Source organism: Pan troglodytes, chromosome X (genome assembly GCF_028858775.2).
Source record: "Pan troglodytes isolate AG18354 chromosome X, NHGRI_mPanTro3-v2.0_pri, whole genome shotgun sequence".
Taxonomy (NCBI): Eukaryota; Metazoa; Chordata; class Mammalia; order Primates; family Hominidae; genus Pan; species Pan troglodytes.
Genome location: NC_072421.2, coordinates 153334223 through 153354451, shown reverse-complemented (window position 1 = coordinate 153354451; position 20229 = coordinate 153334223). Strand labels below are relative to the sequence as shown.

At 43.2% G+C, this 20229-nt stretch overlaps 1 protein-coding gene and 1 pseudogene across 2 annotated transcripts in view; one reads left to right on the top strand and one right to left on the bottom strand.

Moving 5' to 3' along the window:
• The first annotated feature begins 487 nt into the window (after positions 1 to 487).
• On the top strand, positions 488 to 567 carry LOC112207274 (small nucleolar RNA U3; annotated as a pseudogene).
• A 3747-nt stretch (positions 568 to 4314) lies between these two features.
• VAMP7 (vesicle associated membrane protein 7) overlaps positions 4315 to 20229 on the bottom strand; it is a 78778-nt gene continuing 62863 nt past the window's right edge. For both annotated transcript variants that reach the window (XM_054676966.2, XM_063804776.1), the window contains one exon: positions 4315 to 4631. In XM_054676966.2, coding sequence (XP_054532941.1) covers positions 4587 to 4631 — 45 coding nt within the window. In that variant the 3' untranslated portion in view covers positions 4315 to 4586. The remainder of the gene's footprint in view (positions 4632 to 20229) is intronic.

The window sequence follows — 20229 nt, the reverse complement described above, 5'->3', positions numbered from 1 at the left end:
ATCTGCTTCCCCCAAACCCGTAACCCCAGTATAATTATGAGAAAAATACCAAGTAAACCACAATGAGATATATTCTACACAATACCTGACCAGTCTTTCTTACACTGTCAAGGCTATCAGAAGGAAAGTCTGAGAAACAATCATAGGCAAGAAGAGCCTGACATGACAACTAAATGTCCTGTAGGATCTGAGATGGGATCCCAGAATAGAAAAAGACAGAACTGAGGGAAACCAAATAAAACGTGGGCTTATTTAATAATAACATATTAATATCTGGTCATTAATGGTAACAAATGATGTAAGATGTTAAGAAGACATCTGATACATACTAATATGTTAATAAGAGGGAAAACTAGGTTGCAGCTACAGGGGAAATCTGCATTCTTCTTTCTAATTTCTGTGTGAATCTAAAACTAATTTAAAATAATAACTTTATTCAAAACGTAATTTTTTTCAAACATCTGCTTATTTATTTGTACTAATAATTAAGACTATACTTTCAGGGATCATTTCTATAGTTTGTTAATTATTTGTACTAATACTTAGTAGTAATTGACACTAATTAGTCCTACATTTAAAAAATAAGAACATTCATGATGCTGTGAAGTATATAATGCAGACTAATAAATAATTCCAAATAAGTGCCTCTTTTGCATGTTTTATGTTAAAATAACATACTCGTGTAAACTTATTAATCATATTTTTTACTTGTGGTGTGGTTCTGTCCTGGGTTCACTCTCTAGAAATCTGGTCACCTTAGACCAGGGAAAAAATTACATTTTAGAGACTATTTCAATTCATTGCTGAACATTTTCAAAAGTACAACTTTAAAAAATAAAAAAGGGCCAGGCACGGTGGCTCACACCTGTAATCCCAGCACTTTGGGATGCCAAGGCAGGTGGATCACGAGGTCAGGAGTTTGAGACCAGCCTGGCCAACATGGTGAAACCCGGTCTCTACTAAAAATACAAAAATTAGCTGGGTGTGGTGGCAGGCACCTGTAATCCCAGTTACTCAGGAGGCTGAGGCAGAATTGCTTGAACCCAAGAGGCGGAGGTTGCAGTCAGCCGAGATCACGCCACTGCACTCGAGCCTGGGTGACAGAGCAAGACTCCATCTCAGAAAAAAAAAAAAGTCCAAATGACAAATTGATTTATTGTGACTGGATCACTTATTGTAATAAATCTTTGTCTTTGTTTCCAAGCATTCCTTTTAACAGTAATACAACAGAAACAAATATTTGTCACTGCAAAAAATATTCAGAGAAAGGAAGAATATGAACAGATTTTGTGACCACGATCATTCGATGTTTCCTTGTGATGCTTTCTAAAACAGAAGAGTTTAAAGGGATATTCAAAGTCAATTTTAGAGAAATTGATGAAACTAGATAAACAAAAGTGGCAGGACATTCTATGAGTGATTTTAGATATTGCTATGTCTTGAGGAAAAATGTAATATACCTTTTAGAGGATCACAAAGGATTATTGGAAGCCCAGACTCTGGAATGTTTCCAAATTCAGTTGAAATTATGTCAATATAGGTAGTAATGAAGGTAATGATAAAATGGGATCTGTGCCTTATTTGTGTAATAAAATCCACAGAGTATTTAATGCTCCTAGGAAAACATGTTAGACTTGAAATACAGTTAATAATATCAAAAGCAAAATACACTTCTGTAAACCAAAAATAAAATTCTAAGGCTCCCAACCTTCTAAATGGACTTCCTCCTCAGCCAAGGCTCTCTAAAACTTAATCTGAGAGACTGTTTCAGGCCAAGACGGGAAGTGAGGGTCGGACATGCCTCATTATACCTCTTTGGAATTAACATCAACACAGACTTTAAGTATGATAAGAAACATTTTAAAACCTATTCTCTGTGAAGCCTACTGCCTGAAGACTTCCTCTGCAAATAAGAACTTGGGTCTCTACAATCCTTTACCTTAACCCAGACATTCCTTTCCATTGATCCCAGGTCTCTAGATAAATTCAACCAATGGTCAACCAGAAAAATTTTAAATCTACCTGTAAGCTGGAAGCCCCCCATTTCGAGTTGTCCCAGCTTTATAGATCAAGCCAATGTATTTCTTAAATGTATGTGATTGAAGTGCCATGTCTCCCTAAAATGTATAATAACAAGGTGTACCCCGACCACCTTGGTACATGTTCTCAGGACCTCCTAAGGGCTGTGTCCTAACCATAGTCACTCATATTTGGCTCAGAATAAATCTCTTCAAATGTTTTACAGAGTTTGACTCTTTTCATTGACACTTCCTTACATTTGATTGTACAACAGAAGTAGCTCATCAGGAACAAATGTACCATATTAAAGTATGTTCATATTGTTGACCTAAAGGAAGAAGCTGAGGCACAAAATAGAATTTTACAGTTTACTTGAGCTAAGATGAGGACAGCTGCCCAGAAGACTCAGACCTAAATATCTGTAGATATGAGCTCCATTCAACTTCTGTTACAAGCAGGTTTTTTAATTTGGCAGCCGGCACCAGGGCACCAGGGAGAGACAATCTCCTGATGATCCACAGCTGTTAACATTGAAGTGTTAATTGAATGCAAATGACAGGGAGAAGAAAGTTCCTGGGCATGTGCTTAAGAGACAAAATGGTGAAGTATGACCTTCTGGGGACACTCCACCAGAAAAGAGAGGAAAGCCTCAGATGGGCACGCGTACAAGCTTCCTAAAAAGACGGCAAGTGCTCAGTTCCCAAGGGTAAGGAGGGCACTGTGCATGCGGGCAGCCCACCCTAAGGGAAAAATCATGGGAAAGAGGTGAGCCTATAAAGTCCTAGGATCAAAGTTAAATGCTGTCTTTGACCTTCAGATGCCCACTTGGGTCTCTTCCAAAGCAAATTTTCCTTCCTTTCCTGTTCTAGCAAGCCTTTTTAAAATAAACTTACACTCTTCCTCTAAAACTCACCTTGGTCTCTTCTTCCACTTTATGTCCGTCAGTCGAATTCTTTCTCCTAAGGAGGCAAGAACTGAAGTTGCTGCAGACACATATGGATTCACTGTCAGTAACTCAGGGTAACTTGCATACCTGCCACTGGTAACAATAATGGAATAAAGTTTTCTTGACTTTACTGAAACGATGTGTTGATGAGAGGAGGTGCCAGCTGGGCTTCCTGGGTCGAGTAGGGGCTCCGACAGCTGTGAAACTCACTCATTTCCTGCAACAGGACTTACTTTGGTCCTGGATGAATAATATTGAAGATATATACTTAAAATATTCCTAACATCAGAATTTGTGCATGTGTTTTCTTCCCCAAGAAAGCTATAAACAGCGAAACTTTTGCTGTAAGCTTCCCTGTGTCCTCGCTCCCTCTCTCCCTTCCCCCTCCCCTGAAACTGAAAGGAATGTTAAAAGCCCGTTTTTCTGTGACCAGCAAACCTTATCTATGCTCCCAATTCCGATTCCTTGTAAACACAGTTTGTAAAATCCTGTGAGATCCTGTCTCCTTTGCCATGCCGCTGCAAGGTCATAAAGTAGATAAACCTTAAGTTACAATTCCGGTTTTCCTCAAGATCTGATACATGTTAATTGTCTTTGTTTCTCGCTCTGGTAACATCTTCCCGCCGCACGTATTTCCCGCCTTAAAGGGCTTAAAGGGTGATCAAAAAATCTAACACTGGCTACCGGCCCAGGACCCCTTCCACGCTGTGGAAGCTTTGTACTGCCACTCTGCTCAATAAAGCCTACAGCTTTTTTCTCTCAGTCTGATCCGTGTCTCCCTCTCACCGCGGGCTGCCGCCACACCAATTCTTTGGCATGGCTAAGGCAAGAACCTTTGACGTTACATTGAGACCAGAAACCCAAAATGATGGTGACTGAGAGTACTACTAATGCCCTATGTTATAAACAAACTGAAAATCTGACTTAGAAATCTGTCTTTATAACAAATAGCTGAGGCTAAACCAATCACAGCTGCCAAGAGTCAACCAATGGCAGGCGGCCAACTGTTCAAACTAGGTTCCATAAAGGCAAATCCAGGCTGTAACCAATGGAGCTGTCTCTGTATTTCACTTGTTTTCTGTATGTCACTTTCTTTTCTGTGGTTATAAATATAACCTGCAGATGTCATGTGGCAGAGCATTCTGGACCATTTTTGGTCCGGAGTGCTGCCCGATTCTAGAATCTCAAACAAAAGCCAATTAAGATCTGCAAACCTAGATGTGCTGTAATTTTGTCTTTTAACAGTTGGGTCCTGAAAATGATGGCCTATTAACCTGAGGTTAATTAAAAATCACTTAACGTCATCATTGGTGTCACGCGCGTCAGTGTGAAGAGACCACCAAACAGGCTTTGTGTGAGCACCAAGGCTGTTTATTTCACCTGGGTGCAGGTGGGCTGAGTCCGAAAAGAGTCAGTGAAGGGAGATGGGGTGGGGCCGTTTTATAGGATTTGGGTGGGTAGTGGAAAATTACAGTCAAAGGGGGGTGTTCTCTTGCAGGCAGGGGTGGGGGTCACAAGGTGCTCAGTGGGGGAGATTCTGAGCCAGGAGAAGGAATTTCATAAGGTTAATCACTCAGTTAAGGTGGGGCAGGAACAAATCACAATGGTGGAATGTCATCAGTTAAGGCAATAACTGGCCATTTTCACTTCTTTTGTGATTCTTCACCTGATCAAAAAAAAAAAGTGCAAAAGTAGATAGAATTAAGAATTCTGTACAAAACTAGTAAGAGAAGAGAAATCAAAAGTCAAATAAGGAGCCAAGTGTATCAAACTGGAAACCTAGAAGAAACAGGTGATTTCCTAGTAAAAATACACATTAAAAAATGGACTCTGAAATAATGAAACTATGAATATCAGCATAGAACAGCTTTGAATAGTGTTTAAAGATCTCCCACTGGAAAAGACCCCAGGACCATCTGAGTTCACAGCTTAATGTTAGCTGACTTTTTTAACTAATTCTGATTTTACAGTCACACATCATATACATAGGATGGTGGTCCTATGAGATTATAATGGAGCTTAAAAATTTCTTCCTAACCATCTTGTCATAACCTCATGGCTCACAGCATTCTTTTCTATGTTTAGATAGATACACAGATACTTCCCATTGTAGTAAAAACTGCATGCAGTATTCGGTACAGCACCATGCTGCACAGGTTTGTACCCTAGGAACAATAGGCTAGACCATATAGCCTAGGTGTGGCAAGGTGTAGGCTATACCATCTGGGTTTGTGCAAGTACACTCCATGATGTTCGCACAATGATAAAAGCACTTAAGGACACATTTCACAGAAAGCATCCCCCTCCTTAAGTGACATTTGAGTGTATTTTAAATGGCCAAAGCCTAGGAGAAAAGTGGGAGCTCAATTCATGTTACAGTTTAATAACAAAGCTTAATAGAGTTAACATATTTCATATAATCTAAGACACCAATGATTATAAGACACACATTCCTTTATGTACCATTACAAGTATGCTGCCAATTAAACCGACTTTGTGAATAACAACAACAAAAATGTTGTGAGTTTACTTCTATTAATGCCAGGAAAGTAAAATGAAAATGAATTATGGTTTTGACATGTTAAAGCAAATAAGGAGGAGGTCATTACCCTGAGGTCTTCCTAAGCAAACGCAAACTTAACTTGGAGGCATTTCTAGTAACTCACTTTAAAAAAATTAACAAACCAACTGAAGTCAATCACAAAGAGCCCAGCAGTTGGTTGGCTATAAGCCTAGGGATGCCCACAGAACCATTCCCCAAATCAGGCAGTCATCTAGCTGGAGCCAATCAGGCCATTTCTTCACTTAGCTTCCACCTCTAAAATCTCTCCTTACTCTGCGAGCGTGGAGCCCATAATGCGTTTTCTGTTTTGGTGCTTCTCAATTCATGAATCATTCTTTTGCACAAATAAACTCTGTTTAAATTTATTTTGCCTAAAGTTCTTCTTTTCACAGACATAAGTATACTATTCACACTTAAAACAATGTTGTGAGTTTTAAGACACTTACTCTTCAAAATTTTCAAGCAGTTTAATACGGTAAGATAAACGAGCCACTTAGACACAAATAAAAGCAAGTCTGTAGAGTGTATGTCCTGGGGGCTCTGAGGGGATCCCCTGTGTTGCTCTCAGGGTTTCCCCTTTCTCTGTACCAAGATTTTCTCCAGAAGCAAATCCAAATCTGGAAAAAAAACACTTGGGCTTGCTGTGATGATGAATACCAAACCCTCAACGAAGGGACACTTTTGTAAAATAAAATAAATATAACGTTGATGGCAGCGGCAGGTTGTCTGGAGCGGCTGCTGCCATCATGCCGCCTGCAGCAGGGAGGTGCGAGTGCTGGTGGCAGGAGCGGCTCCAGGAGCAACAGTGGTGGCAGTGGAACCCCTGTGCCCTGTGTCCCCTGTGCCCTGCATCCCTGAGGCAGTCAAATGTGCTGCCTCCACCCTCGCATGGCCGGGTGGGACCTGCTCCCAGGCCCAGAGACTCTACTGCTCCGGACCCTGACACCGTGTTGCTGCTCACCCACCACCACTACGGGGAGGGCACACGGAGGAGGCGGAGCTGGGCCTGGGGCAGTGCTGCACTCCATGGAGCCAGTAGGAGTCAGGGACCAGCTGGTGCCCTCCTGGAGCCCGGTGCCCTGGGAGCTGCCACGATGGGGCCAGGCTGAGCTGGCCAGGCTGTGATAGCACCTGAGCTCAGCCCCAATCCACCTCGCAGATTGGAGCAGGTACTGGGAGCCAGGAGAAGCCAGGCAGCAGGAGCAGACACCCCTGAGCCTGCGAGGGTAGAATGCAGAGGGTGCAGAGTGCAGATGCCCAGGTCCTGTGCCTAGGAGGGTGGGGCTCCCACTTGCTCAATGGCCATGTCAGCCCCCTGCCACCTCGGACCCTTCTGGACTTTGGGCACTGACAAGCGCTGGGGGGAAGCTGAAGGGGTGGGCTGAGGCTGGCTTGGTGCTGGCCTGTAGGTGCCCCTTAGTGCAGCAGGAGGCAGAAAGGCTCCTGGGTGGAAGGGGGTGGTTCCCTAGTGAGGCCCCACCTTCAGGCCGGAGAGGGCCTGGAGGCTGGGGGCTGGGCTGCGAGTCCTGCCGACCAGAGTGAGAACTTGTGGTGCCCATTCTGGGCCTGCTCATGGCCACACATGGACCAATTGCTTGCACTTCCTCCCCTCTGAGGCCCATAAAAGCCCCGGGCTCAGCCAGAGCAGAGCAGACAATGGGACAACCAGCTGCAGAGAGGAGCTACCCTCTCTGCTAGGAGCTGAACACTCTTCAGGACCCCCTACCTGTGGAAAGGAGTTACCCCTGTGGGTCTCCTCTGAGCTGTTCTATTGCTCATTAAAGCTCCTCTTTGTCTTGCTCACCCTCCACTTCTCTGTATACCTCATTCTTCCTAGTTGCAGAACAAGAACTTGGAACCCACCGAGTGGCAAGGCTAAAAGAGCTGTAACACAAACAGGGCTGAGACATGTCCCTTGCTCGCGACATTGTGAGCAAAGAGAAGGAGAGAAGAGCTGCAGCCCTTGGGGGAGCCCAGATCTGGGAGCTCCCCCAGCCAAGGCTGTGACTCCCTCTTTGGGGCCCTGTGATTCTCTGTGCCTCCAAGCTTCCGGTTGCCACCATGTTCCCTGGTGCCAGGTGTGGAAGCTGCTTGTGGTGTGCCTGGTCCAGCTACAGCCTTGCAGAGAGCCAGCACCCATGCCGGCACCCTGAGCTGCCTGCCCCACTGCAGCAGCTGGCGTGTCTGACTGTGCAGTGGCCAGACCCTACAATCGCTCAGACACCCCTCACCACTCCACGCCTGACTCGCCCTTGGCAGGCATGGGCTCCAGGCCAGTAGCATGAGCTGAGTGCAGCCTACCAGGCCAAGTGGGTAGAACGAGTCCAGCGGGCCAGGGTAAAACTGCAGCAAAGGCTCCACTAGCCACAAAGGTTTCCGGCCAGAAAAGTTACACCCCAAGGATCCCTAACAACATGAGAAAGTAAAACATATGGCAGCGTTCCCTCCTCTGCACTCAGGGCATGGACAGGAACCTTCTTCCTCACCTTCAGGTGTCCTGAAGCCAGGGTGCTTCCCCCGGTCCCTCCTGAGCAGAAGGAGGCTTGGGTCCTCCCTGGGCATGACCCCCAGGTGTTCCTTAGCCACAGAGGGGTCTCCCAGGTGGGTCCTGAGGAGAAGGAGATTTGGGTCCTCCCTGGGCATGGCCCCAAGCTGTCCTGTAGCCACAGCAGCACCTCCTGGGTGAAACCTGAGAACAAAGCTTGGTCCTCACTGTGGAGCTGCCGGATGTCTACGCGGGGAACATGGGGGCCTCATGAGGGTCCAAAAAGGTGGGTTTGCATGCCCCTACAGGCCGTTGGGGGCAGTACAGGATGCTCAGGCGCTCACGACTTAGCGGTGCCCATAGGCCTGCGGTCCTGCGGTCCCCGTGAATCTCTGAAAATCCATTGTTCTGATAATTCCATGCCATGATTTTGGAAATTAAAACTGAAAGAGAGCCTACCATCCCTTGCCTTGACCAAAATGGATAGAGATAAAAAGCAAAGTAGATGGTCAACGGACAAAAGTCAATTGATGTCCTACGTATCAGCAATTATGTATGGATAAAACTGGAATTTGAAAGCTGGAATACAGTATTTTAAAAAATCAATATCATTTACAACAGCAGGCCTCAAAATTAAAGTTCTTAAGTATAAATTTTTTAAAAAGGTACACATATGCATTCATAAAAACTAGAAACACAGTTAAAAGAAACAAAACGTAAATAAATGCAGAGATATTCCTTATTCACCATTGGTAGACTAGACATAGTTAAGATAAAAATTGCTTCAAAGTTGATCTATATATTCAGTGCAATCTCAATTAAATTCCCAGCAAACTGTTTCTAAACCTATAATAGACAACACTGAATAAACACAAACTTAAGGAACTCACACATCTGTACCCTAACACTTATTATAAAGCTAAACTAATGAGGAAAATGTGATAACGACCCTGACCCCAACACTGATCCAAAACCTAACCCTAACCCCTAAACTTAACCCTATGCTGACACTGACCCTGATCCAACCCTGACCCTGACCCCAACCCCTACCCAACCCAGATCCAGACACCAACCCCAACCCATATTTATAACCCAGACCCTGACCCTGACCCAATCTCTGACCCCTAACTTTGATCCTGACCTTTAACCTGACCTAGACTTCTGACTCTAACCCTAACTCAATTTTCCCCAGTTCAGCTTGAGTGCCTAAATCTGAAACCATAATCAAAACTCAATATTATCCCAAAGTGAAACTCAACATCAATTTCACCCTAACCGTAGTGGTAACACCCACCGTAAGTCCTAAACCAGAATTGAGCCTGTATCCTGAAATTGTAACTGAACCCAGGTTCAGCTGCTTGCTACTTGAAAGACAAAACTCAAGAGACAGGAGGTGAGAGGAAAAGCAGGTTTATTAAGAAAGCCAGCAAACCTAGAAAATGACATGCTAGCATCCTAAAGTATCATCTTAAGTCACTATAAATTTTAGGTTCTTTTAATGTTAAAGGCAAGAGGTAGAGGAAGGAGTTGGGATCTAGAAGTGACCAACAACTTCAGACATCTGGGCGCCAGTGAGGGCCCAAGGAGGTTGGGAAATTCTTTGTCCTTGGTCAGGTCACAATGCTCCTATAAGTCTTTTAACAAAACACAGTTAGTTGTTTACATGCTTTTTTCTTTAACCTCAGAGTTAGTTTTAAAAGCTACGTGATTGCTGTTTTTCCATATTATCTCAGTGCTCTAAAATTATCCTAGCCTATGTGCAGGAATGGGTAAATGTCCCTTAAACAAAAATAGAATTAGTTATGTTAGTTTTTTTGCTGTTTCACTGTTACAAAACCATCCCCACACTTGAACCCAAATCCAGAAATCTTGACACTTAATCCAAATGTAAACTAGGATCCAACTGAAACCTATTAACCCTATCCTGAGCCTAAGCCCAAGTCCCAACCACAATCCTAAACTCTTTATGTGACCTGTTTGTCAATCATAACCGTGACCCCAATACAAAACCACAAATCCTATCCACATCTGAACCCTAGTCCTAAACACTAAACCCTAACCCAAATCGAGGCCAAAGTCCTATACCCTAAAATCCAGCCCAAGTCAAGAGTCTAATCCCAAACCCCAACCAGATTCCAATCAGACACTGACATCAAACCTGATCCCATCCATAACATCAATACCAACCTGAACCAGAAGGTGAACTATGAACATGAACCAAAACCCTAATTCAACCCCCTAAACTCTAAAGTCAAGCTTCATTCAGAGCCTATGCACAGGCCAGGACATAAACTGCAATCCAAATCTGAATCAAACCCCAACTCCAATTCCAACCCTAACCCTTACCATAAACCTCGATCCCAAACTTGAACCCAAATCCAAACTCTGAATTCCAAACAGATCATGACCTGAACCCTGACCCCTACACCAATCCAAAATCCTTAACCAGAATTGAACACAAACTCAAACTTTAAACCAAATGTAACCTGACCCAAAACCTAAACTCTAAACCCAAGCTGAAACCTGAAGCCAAACATTGAAGCTGAATAAAACCTTAGTCCAAACTTCTAAACTTTAAAACCAAGCTTAAATCAGGAGCCCAACCCAGGCATAAACCTGAACCATACCAAGCCCCAAAGTCAAAGCCAAACCCAAACCTAACTCCAATTACAACGATTACTGTACCTCTAATTTTAACCATAAACACTAATCCCAAACTCTAACCCAAACCTAAACCCTTAACCATGAAACTGACATCTGGGCCTGTGGTTCTGCCCTCTGGGGGCATGGCTCATTCTTTTGTTCCCAGCTGCACCCACTGCTCCTCCATCTAAGGATGAGACTGCTCACCCTGGGCCTGAAGCTCAGGCCTCTGCCTATGCTCATGTGGCTCAGCCTTTTGTTTCCACAGCTTCACCATTTGGGGCCAGGCTGTTTCCTCTAACTCCAGGGCGATGCCACCCTTTAAGCTCAGGACCCCGCCCCCTGCACTCTGGGGTCTGCCCTCCTCTGGGTTAAATCTGCCTTCTACCATTGTGATCTTGGCTCTGGTCTTTGAAACACAACACTAAAACTGAACCAGCACACGAACCCCCCTATACATTGAAACTGAGCACAAGTGAGAGTCCAAGTTCAAGCTCAACCACAAACCCCAATCAAACCCAAAGCTGAACCCCACCAAAATCCCAGAACACTATACTTACATGAGAACCAGAACATGTACTTGAACCCCTAAACCCTAAAACTTAGCCCTAGAACCCCAATTCTAACATTGACCTGACAAACAAGCCAAACCCCAAGCCCATCCTAATACTAACCCTAATACTAAATCCCAACTAAAAGCCAAACACTGAACACAAGTCAGAACCTGAACCTGAACATTTGAACCTGAACCTAAAACCAAGCCCAAGTCAGAGCCCAAGCCTAAACAAGACAGAACACCAGTCCATATCAAGGCCAATGCTGTTCCCAACTTTGACTCCATGCCACCCTAATCCAACTGTAATCAGGCCCCTTGAGATTTCAGCATCCCAGCATTTTAGTGACTGAAATAATGAAAATTCTGATCAGACCACTGCTTAAACATGTTAACTACTCATTTTTGGCCCATTATTCCCTGTTTCCACAATATAATTATAAACTACTGACATATTCTTTCTTTGTCAAGCAGGAGGAGATAACTTCAGGGCCATGAAAAAAAAAATGGCAGAAGGAATGAATGTTTTGAAGGACATTGCAACCAGCTGTTGATGCCCAGAAGTCTGGTTGTTCCAGGTGTTATCTGAGATTGAAGAAACACAGACTTTGCCCTTCAGTTCTCTGAAATCCTCCCTTATTCCCTAGCTGCATAAAAACTCCTTGCTGCATCTTTTTGTTAAGGCAGATTTGACAGATCTTGCTCTCCCGCCTTCTTGCTTTGGCAAAATCTAATAAACCTTTCTCTATCTCCAAGAACTGGTGTCTCGGTGTTTGGCTTCAGCTGTGCATTGGGTACACGAGTTTGAATTTGGGGTTCCACGACACAATCACAATAATCCAAAGCAGCCCCAACTCAATCCTAGCCCAAGTTCTAGTCAAAACCAGCACCCCAACCCTACCTAACCCTAACCCAAGCCAAGCCAAGCCCTAGCTTCAGCCCTGGTACAAACCTGAGCATGAACCTAGACACTACACCAAAAGCAACCCTGACCACAACACCAACCCTAAACTTTAAAATCGTACTTGACTACTACTCAGACCTCACATCTAAACCCTAAAGACAAATCCAAAGGAGAACACAAACATGAACCCTAAACTGTAAAGCCAACTCAAACCCAAAGGTGAACTCTCAACCAGAATCTGAACCTGAACTTCAACCCTAAAATTAACCTTAACCCTAAACATGAACCAGGATCCAAACTGTAAACATGAACAAGAACTCATACCCTTAAATGCCGAAACCAAGCCTGAATCAGAGCTTGATCTGAATCCTGATCAATACTCCTGATGAAATTCCAACCCCGAACTTTGACCTCAACCCCAACCCTAATCCAAACATAATCAGAAACAAAAAACTCTAGTCACAACCTGAACCGTATCCCCAATTCAGGCTAAGCCTTAGCCCCAGTACATTCAAAGAACAGGCCAAGTCCAAGTGCCAGCTCCAGCCCATGCCAAGCCCCAGCCTGAGAACTGAGTCCAAGCTGAGTCCAAACCCTTACCCCAACCCCCAAATCGACCCTGACTTGAACTCTGTCCCCAACCGTTCCTAACCCCAACCACATACCCAACCTTAAATTCTTAAAACCAAAAACTCCAACCTCAACCTCCAATCTAAACCCATATACACAAACCTGAACTAGAACCTAACTCAAATTTCTAAAGCCTGAACCCAAGCTGGAATCCCTAAACCCCAAAACAAAGCCAAGTCAGGACTCAAGCCTGAGCACCATAAAAAACCCAATTCAAATCCTGCCCCCAACCCCAAACCCAACCCTGACATCCCACACCCACACTTGACATCAATCCCAGTCCCAGCACCAGTGAGAGCTTGAGCTGTCAAGCTAGAAATAGAGCCTGAGCTTGAGCCAAAGCCAAATCCCAAAACCCATTTTGAACCAAACACCAACCTGAATCCCAACCACAATGCTGACTTCAACCCAGAACCAAACCTGGGTTCCAAACCCTGTCCCCAACCACAACTACACCAAACTAAAGCCCTAAACCTGAAATATAACCTAAATCCAAACTCTGAAATTAAAGCATAATTTACTCAAACTCTAAACATTAAAGCCTGACTCAAACCTAAAGGCAAAACCTGAACCCCAATCAAAATCCTAATCCAAAGCCCTTAGCCATAATATTGAAATGGAGTCAAAGCCCAAGTCTGGGCATGAATGTGAACCGCAATCCAAAGTCTGAATGTGAACCTAAAATTTAACTCCGAAATCCTGAACTAGAACCTAACTGGAACCTAACTACACCCCAGCCCAAGCCTGAATCCTAAAACCAAACCCAAACCTAAACCCTATGCCTGAGCTACACCCTGACTTCAACCTAGCCCCCAAAAGAAGGCCTAAGCATGAACCCAAACTCAAACTGATACTCTAACCCTAAACTCAAACTCCAAACATGACTAGAACACTGCACCTGACCACTAACCTGAATTCAAAACCCAAACTCTAAAACCAAGTCTGAGGCAAGGCCCAGGCTGAGGGATCATATCCTGACTTAATTCCAAACCCTGACCTGATCCTTTACCCAAATCCTGATCCCAACACTAACCTCAACTTCAACCTTTTCCATGGTCCCAAACTCAAACCCAGCCTCAACACTGGCCCAAACCCCATCCCCATCCATGGCACCAACTCCAGTGTGAGCGGAGCACTAGTTCAAACCTGAGCCCAAAACTCTAACCTGAACCACATTCCAAAACCAACCACAACCATAAATTAGAGCCAACATTGTCCTCAGCCCAGACCCCTGAATCCAAACTTGAACTCAAGTCAACCCCTGCATCCAAACGAGACCACACCCAAACCCGGACCTCTATTCCAATCATATACCTAATGCCTGACCCATGCCCTGAGTTTGACCTGGAGCCAAATAGCAACTCTAACCTGAATTCGTACCCAAGCCTAAATCCCTGAACATAAAACCATTGCCAGAGTCTGAGCCCAAGCCCACGCCCAAACCATAAATCCAATCTAAACCTAAACTCAAAACATGACTTAAACCGTGAACTCAACCCTAACACTAACTGTAATCTGAAACCAAATTCCAATCAAATTTGCTCTTAAATTCTGACATTGAATGAGAGTGATACCTCAGGCTTAAGACTTAAAACTAAACCTGAGTGAGAGCTCAAGCCCAAATGTGAATCACTCCAGCACTGACTCCAAACCTAAATCATAATCCTGAACCCAAACCCCAAATTGTAAATCTGAATCCAGACCTGAACCTTGAACCCAAACTACTAAACTCCAAACCCAAGCTAGAGCCTGAACCTGAACATGAAAACCCTAAATCCAAATCTGAACCTGAACTAGAATCCAAACCTAGCTAATCCCAATCCCATTACCATTTCCAGCCCCAGCCATAAACTTGCATAAAGCAGGTTCACTGTGCACTGCTTACCAACTTGTCTGGGTCTGGTGAGACAAGTTATATGATGAAGCAAATGTATTAATTACAAATAGGCAGTAAGAGAAAACAGAAGCCTAGGATTCACTGTGAGCCAGTCCCCCAAGGTTCAGGAAAGCTGCTCAGGGCAGATAGAGTCTTGTCTGTGCATGCCTCACTTGCACTGCAATTGAAGGATCCTGGAAAGCAGTTTGCTCTGGATTTTATACCCTGGGGAGTACAGGAACTACTTGTCTAAAGCGTCGTATGACATCCTGTTCTGGGTGAGGGGCACTGGAACAAAGCCTGGGCTGTTCCAACTAGCTCTTCCTTATCTCAGGGTGTTGCATTCCCAGACATTCTACAATTATTCTTGAAAATTACGAGTGAGAAAGAAGGGAGAACTGGGATGGTCCAAGGATATCTGGAGAACTATCCTGCACCTAGCTCCATCCTAAGCCCCTGCCCTAATCTCAATCTCAGCCAGAGCCCAAGCTCTAGTCCAAACTGAGCTCTAGTCAGAGCTCCAACATGAACTGGACTCAGAGCCCGAGCTTCAACACAGACCTCAAACTGAACCAAATCCCTACCTTAACTCCAGCCCAGAACCAAACTGCATTTCAATAATGTCCTTTAATCCAACCCCAAATCCTAACACAAATACAAATCCAAACTCTGAACCTGAACCAGAACCCAAGTCTGAATCCATACACCCTAAAATCAAAGTCAAGTCAGAGTACAAGCCTGAGCCCAAACCAAATTTCAAACTAAGCCCAAACCTCAGACTCAACATCCACACTAACCCTAACCCAAGCCTTATACCCTAAACCCTAACCATAAATATAAACCTTAATTCCAAACTCAAAATCTAACCCAGACTTGAACCCAAATCCCTAAGCCATAAAACTGATCCAGAGTCTTAACTTGAAATGGAACCCCTAAACTCTAAGCCTAAACTCACCTGAGCTAGAACCTTACCAAAACCCCTAAACCTGAACCCATGCCTGTAACCTGATCAATCCTAAACCTAACCAAACCCTGACTATGACCTCAATCCTAAATTTGAACTTGATTCCAATTCAAAACCTTCAATCTGGCTGGGTGCGGTGGCTCATGCCTATAATCCCAGCACTTTGGGAGGCCGAGGCAGGTGGATCACTTGAGGTAAGGAGTTCGAGGCCAGCCTGGCCAAGATGGTGAAACCCTGTCTCTACTAAAAATACAAAAATTAGCCAGGCGTGGTGGTGTGTGCTTGTAGTCCCAGCTACTTGGGAAGCTGAAACAGGAGAATTGCTTGAATCCAGGAGGCGGAGGTTGCAGTGAGCCAAGATTGTGCCACTGCACTCCAGCCTGGGTGACAGAGCAAGACTCTGTCTAAAAAAAAAACCAAAACAAAAAAAAAAAACCCAAAACCTTCAATCTGAGTATGAATCCAAACCTCAATAATAATCCCAACCCAATCCCTGATGTCAGCACTAATTCTAAAACAGAAGCTCAAGCTGAACTCAAACCCTAACCTGAACTCAATTTCTTAATCCCAAAGCTTACACCTGAACCTGAACCTTAGGAAATAAAACACCGCAATTGTTTTATAACACCAAGTTTTGGGGTTAGGGTTATTTTGCACTGGAGTTCAAATTCTGGGCAAGATGGAGAAAGCACACTCTATTGTGTCTCTCCCACAACTATAAATCCTAGATGGAATGTATGGAGCAGCTAATTTGAAGACTAAAAATGTATGTTAACAGGCAGATTGAAGATCAGAATCTGAAGTACCACCAAGCCTGAAGTATTTCATTGCTTTTTCTTCTCAGACCATGCAGGCTCCAGAGGAAGCCCAAAACCTAACTCCTAGATTTTAAACTGGTAATCCTAATCCCCAACCTTAAACCCTAAAAACCCTGACACCTGATGAATTTACCCACTTATCATTATGAAACAATCTTCTCTATCCCTGGCAATATCCTTTGCTCTGACATCTACTGCAGTTTTCTCATTACTGTCTGCATGGTATATTTTCCCATGCTTTTACCTTTAACCTATATTAACATTTTAAGTGAGTTTCTTAAAGGTAAGAGTTGACTCTAAAAATACACTTTGACATTTAACACTTTATCTTTTAATTGATGTGTTTCATTTGGAGAGTTTCTATTGCTTAGTCTTCAAGGTCAGTAATTTCTACTTCTGCTGTGTCTACTAGGTCATTAATCCAATCCTGTGTATTTTACATCTCAGATATCCTAGTCTTAATTTCTAGAAATTAAATGTGCCTTTTTATTTCATGTCTCTGCTTACCTTTTAGAACACATGGAATACAACATTAATAGCTGTTTTTATATCTTTGCTAATTCTAACATGTCAGTTCTCCATTTATTTAAATTGATAAATTTTTTTATCTTATCGTTGGTCATATTTTCCTGCTTCTTTGTGTGACCGGTAATTTTGTATTTGCTGCCTTACACATTGAATTTTAATTTGCGTGCTGTGTTTGTGTTTCCATAAATATATTCTTGAGGTTTGTTGTGGGATGCAGTTACCTGGAAAACAGTTTCATCCTCTCAGGTCTTACTTTTAAAATGTATCAAGCTGGATGAGAGGTGTGTTTAGTCTACAGCAATGGTTCTCAATCAGGGACAATTTTGTCTTCCCAACTTTGTGAAATCATTTGGAACGTTTTTGGTTGTCAGAACTGGGAAGACAGTGGCCCTGGCATCTAGTAGATTGATGGCCAGGGATGCTGGCAAAATACTATAATACAATGCACAGGACAGCCCCACATGACAAAAAATATCTGGCTCCAAATGCCAACAGTGCCAAGGTTGAGAAGCTCTGGACTAGGGTTATTTATTCTCCATTACTGAGGTAAGACCTTTCTGGGTACTCTATCAAATACTCTGTGATTCATGAAATTTTCCAGTTTGAATGCATATACAGGCACTACTTCTGGTACTGCGTGAGTGCAGGAAACTCTTCCGTCTAATCTTTTTTCGGGTGGTTCTTTCTCTGCCATTGAGTAGTTTCCTCAGATCTGGAGTCCTTTCTGTGCAGCTCTCTCCTCTCTAGTACTCTATCCTGCAAAGACATCTGTCTTGATCTTCCTGGAAATCTCAAGTCACATCTCAACCCAGGGAATCTGCCAGGCTCTGCCTGGGTTCCTCCTCATTGTATTATGACCTAGTTACTCTCTCTTCAGAATAAGCTGGTACAATTGTAGGATTCAACTCTTCGAAATATCACTGTCCTTTGTTGCCTAGTGTCCAGTGTCTTGAAAACTGTTGCTTCATATATTTTGTCTTTCCGGGGGTGTTATTTCACGCAGGTAGGTAAATGCCCTGTATCTGTTACTCCATCTTGGCCAGCAGTGAAAGTCTGTAAGTTGCAGTCTTGAGTTCAATATTCTCTATGAGACTTCTTAAAGTTTTCTTTGTGCTTTTCTAAACTTGCAATGGGGATTTAAAAAGAAAAAACATGGTGTCAGCCCGTGCATGTTAGTTTTCTTATACAGAATATTGCCATGATTTTTTTTCTCTTTGGAAGAGATGTAAAAAGTCACAGCATTTTGGATTTAGATTGTTTGGGCTTAATAAATAGCACGAACCCAAAATAATTTTGTACAGTGTATTCTGACCAGAAGAATGCTTTAACTTACCAAAATTGTCTTGACAAAGCAGTAGAGCCAATACTATGAATGAGTCTAGGAGGAACTGGGCTATGCTAGACTGGCACCATTGCTTTTGCCAGAAGCTGAGAATTTCATAGAATCCCCTTACCCTAGATGGTTTTAGGGTTAGCTTTTCTCAGTGAGTTGCACTTATATGAGACTTGGAAAGCAGAACAAAAGTAGAGGCCAGTACCCTTCAAAGGATACAAAGATGCTTAGGTGCCTGGTGTGTCGCAGCTTTTCCTCAACCTTTTCCATTCCACATCCAACTCATTCTGTGGACTGTTAGTCATGCTAACCAACTGGGGCTGCAAGCCTACTACTTGGTACTTGGCATCAGATCTACTGAAGCTGTGGCTTCCATAAACCTTTCCACATGTCTCTCTTCACACACCAACTTTGGCAAGTGTATTAGTCTTCTCTCATACTACTGTACAGATACTACCCGAGACTGGGCAGTTAATAAAGGAAAGAGGTTTAATTGACTCACAGTTTCGCAAGGCTGGGGAGGCCTCAGGAAACTTACAATCATGGTGGAAGGGGAAGCAGCCACCTTCTTCACAAGGTATCAGGAGAGAGTGAGTGTGTGAAGGAGGAACTGTCAAACACTTATAAAACCATCAGATCTCATGAGAACTCCCTCACTATCATGAGAACAACATGGAGGAAACTGCCCCCATGGTCCAATCACCTCCCACCAGGTCCCTCCCTGGACATGTGGGGATTATAGGGATTAAAATTCAAGGTGAGATTTGGGTGGGGACACAGCAAAACCATATCAGCAAGCAGACATACAGGGATTCTTAGGTTTTCCAGCAAGCTCCGACCTGTCTGCCTATGTCACTGCCTCAAGTGAAAGTACTAGGACTGTTCTTCTGATCTTCTGGTACCTGCCTTCCAGACCTTCACTTCCCAGTTTGTCACACATTTTTGTAACCTTGAATCCTATATTAAACTCTTTGTTTCCCTAACACTTGTCTTGCCTCTGCTGTCTTCACTGGATTCACGCTGATATACATGGCAACCACAACCACTACTTCCACCCTGTTTATTATACTTGAGAAGATGGCATTGCAAGACATAGACTTGCTTCTAATGTAGAACACTTTGGTAGGGTCTAGGGTGCTGCTGTTATTGTTGTTACATTCATTTCCATCAAGATACCCTGGGAAGCAACCCAGTATCTTTGTCTATCTTGAGGCCAGAAAAGATAGATACCAAGAGTCAAGCAAGAAGAAACCATTATCTAAAGGCACCTACATTCACTATTAAGGAAACTTTTGGATTGTAACACTGTTTTTTTTTTTGCCAAGGGTTTGAAGTAAAGAGAAATAGCTGGTGTCACTTCTTTCTTTATTCATAACCAAATAAATAACCATCTTTTATTTTTCTCTAAGTGTCTGTTAGAGAATGCACATTTCAGTTGAAATCTGGATAAAGCCTAGGGAGAACTTAAATAGGCTGTTCTTAAGTTATTGCAGCCTGTACAAAAATATATTCTATACCTGACTTTAGCCACCTTACGTTCAGAGGTCCCAAGTGACTGATTATTTTGTTGTGACCTATCTATTTGTATATTTGATTTGTGCCTGTTTTTCTTTTATTTCTGTTTAGGTAACCCTGTTTGCTATAATGAATTATTCCCTCCCACCATTATGCCTTCCGCTTGAGTCTCTTTCAGAACCAGTCATTTAACTTTAGATGGAAAGATTTTTCAGAATTGTGCTAAACTGGATGAAAATCCCTGGGGTTCTTTTTCAGTTCTGTCTAAATCATGCACTCAGGATGATAGTTGTGAAGGCTGTGTGATCATTTCAGAATCTTTCATTGGTTTCAGCATGGGCTATATATTTTTTAAGTTCATTTGTGTCTTTTGAAGAAATTCTACACACCTGAGACTATGCTACAGATCTTTACTGGAAGTCTCCAGGTAACACTTCTTAATATATTTTCCG